Source organism: Zingiber officinale, chromosome 8B (assembly GCF_018446385.1).
Source record: "Zingiber officinale cultivar Zhangliang chromosome 8B, Zo_v1.1, whole genome shotgun sequence".
Taxonomy (NCBI): Eukaryota; Viridiplantae; Streptophyta; class Magnoliopsida; order Zingiberales; family Zingiberaceae; genus Zingiber; species Zingiber officinale.
This window is the reverse complement of record NC_056001.1, coordinates 62,583,147-62,590,700: the sequence shown is the minus strand read 5'-3', so window position 1 is coordinate 62,590,700 and position 7,554 is coordinate 62,583,147. Positions and strand designations below refer to the sequence as shown.

General features: G+C 42.2%; 1 protein-coding gene and 1 long non-coding RNA gene across 3 annotated transcripts; both read right to left on the bottom strand.

Moving 5' to 3' along the window:
• Nucleotides 1–1,075: 1,075 nt before the first annotated feature.
• LOC122014368 lies at nucleotides 1,076–2,560 on the bottom strand. Its single transcript, XR_006120654.1, has 4 exons — nucleotides 2,067–2,560; nucleotides 1,873–2,002; nucleotides 1,713–1,770; nucleotides 1,076–1,145 (listed from the first exon to the last, which is right to left on the bottom strand). It is a non-coding gene; the product is annotated as an uncharacterized LOC122014368 (long non-coding RNA).
• A 940-nt stretch (nucleotides 2,561–3,500) lies between these two features.
• LOC122017214 (disease resistance protein RPS2-like) lies at nucleotides 3,501–6,806 on the bottom strand. Of its 2 annotated transcripts, none has more exons than XM_042574770.1 (2): nucleotides 3,976–6,806; nucleotides 3,501–3,851 (listed from the first exon to the last, which is right to left on the bottom strand). In XM_042574770.1, exon 1 carries the CDS (start codon nucleotides 6,638–6,640, stop codon nucleotides 3,995–3,997), a length of 2,646 nt encoding a protein of 881 aa, XP_042430704.1. In that variant the 5' UTR covers nucleotides 6,641–6,806; the 3' UTR covers nucleotides 3,501–3,851; nucleotides 3,976–3,994. The 2 variants fall into 2 exon arrangements, with proteins under 2 accessions (XP_042430704.1, XP_042430705.1); XM_042574771.1 differs by having other exon boundaries at nucleotides 3,503–3,807.
• Nucleotides 6,807–7,554: the final 748 nt, after the last annotated feature.

The window sequence follows — 7,554 nt, the reverse complement described above, 5'->3', positions numbered from 1 at the left end:
AGCATGACAACCATACGCAACAATCATATCGCAAACAAACGCAATATACCACAAACACACGCAACTAGTATCTACTAGGTACGTATGCAAATATATCTCCAAAGACGCACCACGATCAAACGTGCATGCTCCATGGTCACCCTCGCCACCTCTCTAGACACCACGACCGAGAGGCTCGGGTCCGTGACAAACCGTACTAGCCTCCAAGACACGCACCGCTATATAGCTGAGGCAGACGGCATCCTAAGTAGTTATATAACTACATAGCTAAGGGTCCCTGACCACTCACATCTCTAGCCCTCTGACTACTGTACCCTCAAGACTCACTACTCCAGAGTGGTCGAGGCTGACAGAACACTAAGCGGCTGAGTAAGCGCGACAGGACTAGCTCCAAGCTACCACTCTCCAATAGTGGCCGAATGGACAACTATAAAAGACTGACAACCCTCTCAACCACAAGAGAGACGATAGTCATCAGTATGCAATGAATGATGAACATGATATATATATATATATATATATATATAATCATGATATGAACACCGTCATCATCCATGCAAACTCAAACTCCACATGAGTGCCCCACAACACGGGTATAATCGTCATGATACCTCCAACATATCCCACCAAACACATATATACAACTATACATATATAATCAACCAAGAATCTCCAACAATCCCCCTAGATACATGTACACAGAACATAGGTACAATCAACATGTATCCTCCAGTAAACACATCAGACACGTGTATATACAACAAATATACAATCAACACAACTCCAATCATCTCACCAGACAAAAGTATACACGACATACCAATGGACAAACCTCATATGAATACCACCAACAAAGTATCCCCTACCATGCATACTCTACATGTAAAAATACCACAGAGTATAGATAACCAAAGTGCAGACGGTATAAGAATTAAATAGATCATCTCAAGGGTCAAGCATCGGTATCAAGCAGGAAAACAACAAACGAACACGATATAAGGTACAGCATCCTAAACCATCACATAAAACCATGCACTAAGCTCAGTAAAAATCTACATAGAGCCAAGGAAGAAATACCCGCCTTTATCTATCGACCGTATCAGATAAACCAATCCACGTCAAGACGCTCGCCTCGAATCAAAGTCCTGCGATCACATAATATATTTAGCTAATTACATACGAAGTAAATAACTAAGCAACTTCCCCCACCTAATTAGAATAACCCTAATCAAACATGATTAAGGATTAATCCTCCAACTAACCTTAATCATAATACAACCTAATTAAATTAGGTTATACATGATACATCTCCAAAACTCCCCCAAAACAACACATTTAATCCAATAATAAATCTATTCTCTTAGTTACCAACCCACCACATAATGATATCAACCACAAAACCTATCATAAGCTCAAATCTCCATCATAAATCCACATCAACCTAACATCATCATCAACAAACCAAACCATCACAATATCAATCCAATGATCCTAAGATTGATCACATAACAATCTACCTCAACCAATCATCATATCCACAAATTCCAACCCAAAAACTCCCCTAAACCAACTATAAATCCACATCTCAATTAATCCAACCACATCACACTACTCATAAATCTAAGCAGAACAAAACCCCACAACCCATAGAAAACCCAATTTAGTATCATACTAATAGAATATCCAAAGTACAACACTAGAAAGGCACTGACCTTGAAGTATGGCAGTAATTCCAGTAGCTCAACAACCCTACAACTCATTGCCGAGAAGCTACAAAGAATACCCACAACCACTTCTTCCAAGAGTCAGTCCAGATTTCAACATGTACAGCAAAGACTTACTGAAATCCTTAACAAATAGAACCTTTCTCACCTCAACCAACCTCCACCTCTTCATCCGAGACTCTAACAGCCGCAAGAAGTGTAGAAGGTTGTGTTCGGCTCAAGAGAAATCCACTCCTATTTTGATCCGATGCATCCTCCATTCCAGATCAGGAAGAGCACTACAAAAAGAAACAATTCACACAATATTCTTGAATTCAAAGCATTACCCGACATTGCCTTTACCTCGATCGATCACCTCCAATGGTGTCACGTGATCCACTCCCACTAGTGATGACCCGATTTGCCCTCCAGTGCACAGATCGAAGAGGAGAAGCGAAAGAGGCTCAATCGGTCGGGACCCTGCCATGCCCTAGCTCCGCTGGATTGTTATCGATCGCCAGCAAGAAACAGCCACTGAGACACCTACTCAGCTGGAGATGATCGGTACTGTCGAGATCCGGCGACGCCTTCCCTCGTACACGTGACGACGAGATCGGGGTGGAAGAAGTCTCTCCGTCGCCATTGGGTCGTCTGCTCGCGCGAGAGAAAGGGAGGAAGGAAGAAGACTCGGGATTGGGGAAGAGGAAGCCCTTCGTCTATGTCAATGTCTAATGGCCGGCGATCGCGAGCTCGGCGTCGGTGAGGCAAAAAATCGCTGGAGAAGGGTCGGGTAGGAGTTGTCGGGGAAGAAAGAGGCTTCAACGATAATGGGGAGAAAGGATTGGAAATTTTAAGAATTAAAACTTAGGTTAAGTTAATTAACCTCTAAGTTTATTTCCCAATCAACTCCTATTTAAGGAGTATTCCAAATAGATTTTTACTGTACCCCGAATCTATCCCCCCTAAATGAGTCATACGGACTCCATTTAAATTCCGAAAAATTTCTAAAAATTCTGAAAAAATCCAATAAGATTTTTCGTCCAATAACATTTATTATTTATTTTGCGATATCTTACAACTGAAGCACACATGAACAAATGTCGGATATCTTGATAAAGTCACTTCCAAGAGAAGTTTATTTATTTTAGATTGTGTCTTGGTGCTAGTAATTTTGAATCAAGGGGGAGTGTTGATAAAATTATTCAAAATTAAGTTAGTGGATTGATGAGGTGTCCATGAATGGTAGTAATGGGGTAAAGTAGTTGAGTTAGTAGGGTGAATTGTGGAGTTAGTGAGTTGTAATGAGTTATGTAAATAGTTTATAAATAGACTACGTATTTTATGATTTAAGAAGAAATGTGAAAGATTATTATATTCCACTTGTCCATCTTATCCTCTTATCCCCTTCCAATTTTCTCTAACAGGAACTTCAATATGAATTCTCACTAGAAATATGAATAATAAATGAGGATCTTCCTTGTCCATGTCTTGGGCGACTGAACTTTAGTTTGAATTCTCACTAGAAGTATGGAAGGTAAACGAGGATCGATATATTTAACGGTTGGAATTCCAAGTCGACGAGCTCAAGAATGTAATTTTCAATACTGCGAAGATTATAGATTGTGGGTGGTGTACGGTAACACCACAGTCGGGTACTACCCAGCTTCCCTCTTCGGAGGGCTATGGAGAACAACTACGTTGGTGTTCGGAATCACTATACATCAATGATATGATCCAGTTTAGAATTGTTCGGAATCTATATGGTATTCATGAATCAAGAAAAATTCACTTTTAAGAACTTCATCACTCAATGTGAAGAATAGTCAGATACAAATAGGCTTTCACAATGTTAAACTGAAAAAACTGAAACCACATTAACTAAACAACACAACATCGAGCCCATATAGAAGCTTGAAAGAATCGGAATACAAGAAACTTCCGCTGCTCGAGTTTTTGGAATGTCCAGCATCATAGTGCAAAGTTTATTCCTATAATTAACTTTCTAGAAAATAATTTGTATCTTCCCAGCACACGCAAACCATCAAAACCAAAAGTGCTTCAAAGCAATAAGAAAGGGATCGTCTTCAAGAACTTTGAGAGAAAACTGCAATGATCAAAAGCTAGACATCACCGCGACATACTGTCATACTGCACAATGAACTGTAATGAACTTTCTAGAAAACTTGTGTAATTCAGAGATTGTGATAGATTCTATTAGCAAGTGTTATCTCAAAAGAACCCTGCAACCAGCAAAAAAAAAAAAAAAACTCACCAATCTAGACAACTATTCTTCAATCCGCTTGTTTGAAGAGTTCCTGGAAGGACAATGTTCTTTCATCTGACCAATCTAGCTTATCCCACCATTCTTTGTCACATTGGATCTCTCTCAGGTTTTCAGCAACCAATGTCAGCTTCTTTAGCTTGGGACAATTCCTCACTTCCATGGTCTTCAGGGAAGGGAATGCTATTACTCGATCTCCGTCACTCAAACTCTCCAACTCTGGTAACTTTCGAAGCACAATTTTTGTTAGTCTAGGGAAGATTGTAATAGTCTCCGCAGAATTAGCTGCATTGTCTTCCAACTTCAGTAGCCGATCAATTACATTGCAATCTTGAATGTCCAGCCCACATAGATTCGCTAAACACCTGTTCTTCCATATAATCTTAGCTTTTGGGAGAGCCGAGAGATAAAGGAAGTTAAGGCATGATAGAGCATTGCGCGCATGAAGATCACCACCAATGATTACCTCTTCAAGATCAGGCATCGCTTGGAGTCGGATCTGTTTCAAATTCTTCATGTTTTCTCCAAAACAATAAGTAGATGGAATGTCGAGACGCGCCAAGGTTCCACAGCCTTCGATCTGGAGCCAATGCACAGTGGCTGCGAGCCTTTGCAACTCGGAGAGTCTTCGAAGAGCAGTTTCCGAGCTTATGGTGATGCCAAGAACCTTCAATTTCTTCAAGCTTTCTAACTCGTCGAGAAGTATCCCCTCTCCATCCGATTGCAGGGCTCCCGCTACCCTCCACCCACTATAACTGCTGTATATATCCAGCCATTGCAGTTGCTGAAGACAAGGTATGACAGCGCCAGGAATACTTCTCAACTGTGTAGCTGATAACATCGCCAAATATCTGAGATTCACCAGATCTTGAATCTCCCTTGGCAGAGACGCAATCCTAGTAAAGGATAAATCAAGCAATTGGAGTTGGGAAAGATTGCCAATCCCCGATGGAAGCTCTTCTATGGATGTCTGCTGAAGATCAAGGATTCTGAGACAAGGCATGTGGGAGAAAAACTTGTTGGGTATGTTCCTGAGAGGAGGATTTTTTCGGAGATTCAAGTAGATCAAATCGAGGCACAGAGGCTTGTCAGGAAGAAGAGCTATGTTGTTCCAGCCCAAAGATATCCTCTCGGCGACTCTCCACTTCTCTGCTCCAGGTGCTTCTGCAAGACCATGTCCATCTCTTTTCAGCCATTTGCTCTCCTTCTTCCCGCAATCGCATTCCATCCACAATATCATGGAGCGAACCATAGGGTGCATTTTGAAGTACTTGTCGTCGAATCTTTGTATCAGAGACGCCGCGAGTAGCATTCCGAGCAGATATGATGCTTTGTCTGAAGTATCTGATGATTTCTCGAAGTCGTTGATGAAACCTTGGCCGATCCAGAGATCCGTAACGTATTGTTTGCTCAGCAACCGTCCTTCCTGCACCAGAGCGAAGTTGGACGCGCACGTTCGCAATGTGTCGCTCAGACGGTCGTAGGAGAGTTTAAGTGGATGATAGACATGCTCCTCCATTCCTGGAAGCTGGAACGGAGCCTCCTTCATGATGGCCAGCACATGCCTCCACTCCGCGAACGTCCTTTTGCTCGCCATTGCATGCGCCACAGAGATGAGCGCCGCCGGTAAGCCGGCGCACTGTCGGGCCAAAGCTCTCGCCAGATCCAGTATCGATGCGTCGGTGGTGGCGAGATTCAGCTTTGCGTTGAATCTGAAGAGATCCCAAGCCTCCTCACTCGACAAGCATTCTAGTTTGATCGTCTTCTCGGCGCCCATGCGGCTGCAGACATCCTCCATGCGGGTGGCGAACACGATCTTGCTCTTGGACGGCGGCTGGGGAAGTGGAATTCCCACGACCTGACAGTTCAAGGGCTCCCATACGTTATCCAGCAACAGTAAAAATCTCATCTTGCTCAGCACGCGGAAAAGGCGGCCGGCTCTGTCCCTCTGCGTTGCCTCGTCTTGCCATGTGAGTTTCAATTGACAGAAGAGGGGCTTCTGGAGCTCCTCCACTTGGTACTCCGTCGGTAAGTCGAGGTAGATGACGACATCCAGATTGTCCAATGCCTTCTCTGCGAAATCATTGTTGAATCTTCTCAAAAGTGCCGTCTTGCCGACGCCGCCCATGCCGTGAATCCCAATGATGATGACGTCGTCATCTCTTGCATGGCCTTGCAGTTCCTCCAAGGCTGTATCCATGCCGATGACTTTAGGATTCGGCACCTCAAGAACGCGATCGATATCCAGGTCATCAGCCACGTCGGCGAACTCTCCGGCCTTCTTCTTAAGATCGGCCGCCGCCGTGAGCGCCGCCTCAGCTCTGGTTCTGAGGGGGTAGCTGGAGCACACATTGATAGGAAAGTTGCAGAGACACTTGAACTTCCGGCGGTACGCGGCATTTATGTTTTCAGCCTCCGAAGAGAGGTCTTCGACAGATTTAAGCCAGCCGAGGACTTCTTGCTTTACATTGAGCTCATCCCTTTGGGCCGCCTCGACTTGCCTCTTAATATCCATGCTTTTGCTCTTGAGTTGGTCGAGCTCTGCGATCAAAGACGAGATGGCCCCCTCAAATGAGACGATGTAGTTGCAAGATTGGAAACAGCAATCCTTGAGACAAGTGAAGATAGAGGAGATGCCTGAAATGATATCGGCCATTTTTGCTGGAGAAGTAGAGCTGAATGATAGAGTAGATTATGTTTCCAGCTGCAATTTTGCTGAAGAGTAAGAAATAATGATAGAGGAGATCGGAGTTTTCTCTACGGGAAAGCAAAAGGGGAAGTGTTTTTTCCCTTCCCCATGGAACGTGCCTCGCCGTTCCAATTTCGCTATCAATATTAATTTTCTTTATCCTATATTTATGAAAGAAGAGCCAAAAAGTGACGTATTACAAACAGTAAGAAATGTTTTTTCAATAACAAAAAATATACGTGAGCCACGCAAAACTGAGTTGATAATATTTTTTAGAGCAAACAAATAAGGATGACTTTCTTGGGGTCAATAACAATTGTCATTCATACGATACTTTTTTAGTATTCAAGTCAGCATTGTCAATAAAATTATACATATATAGCTGGTATCGGCAGCATGCCAGCTATATATATATATATATATATATATATATATATATATATATAGTATATATATAGCGGTAGCGTGCAAAGTTAGTAACTAAAGTCATTTGTATCAATAATCTATTTCGTGCAAAGTTAGTAACTAAAGTCATTTGTATCAATAATCTATTTCGTCACATTTGATGACATCCCACCTTCATTTTTTAAATTTGTTAGATTTATAATTCGATAATTTACTATTAGGCATACTAAATTTAATATATTTATCAAAAGATACATCATCATTTTGTATTTACTAAAAAGTACAGTTTACCACAATCAGTTCTTAAATTACCCCTCTGGCTAACTTGACAACCGCCTTTTTCAAACATAATTTTCCGAGCATCCAAGCCGAAATTAGAATTGAAAAATATTTTGTGGTTCGGATGCACCTCTTCTCACCGTCTCTCTCTCTCCATCCCTCTGCGTGGTATTATAAACTTGAAAGAAATATGAATC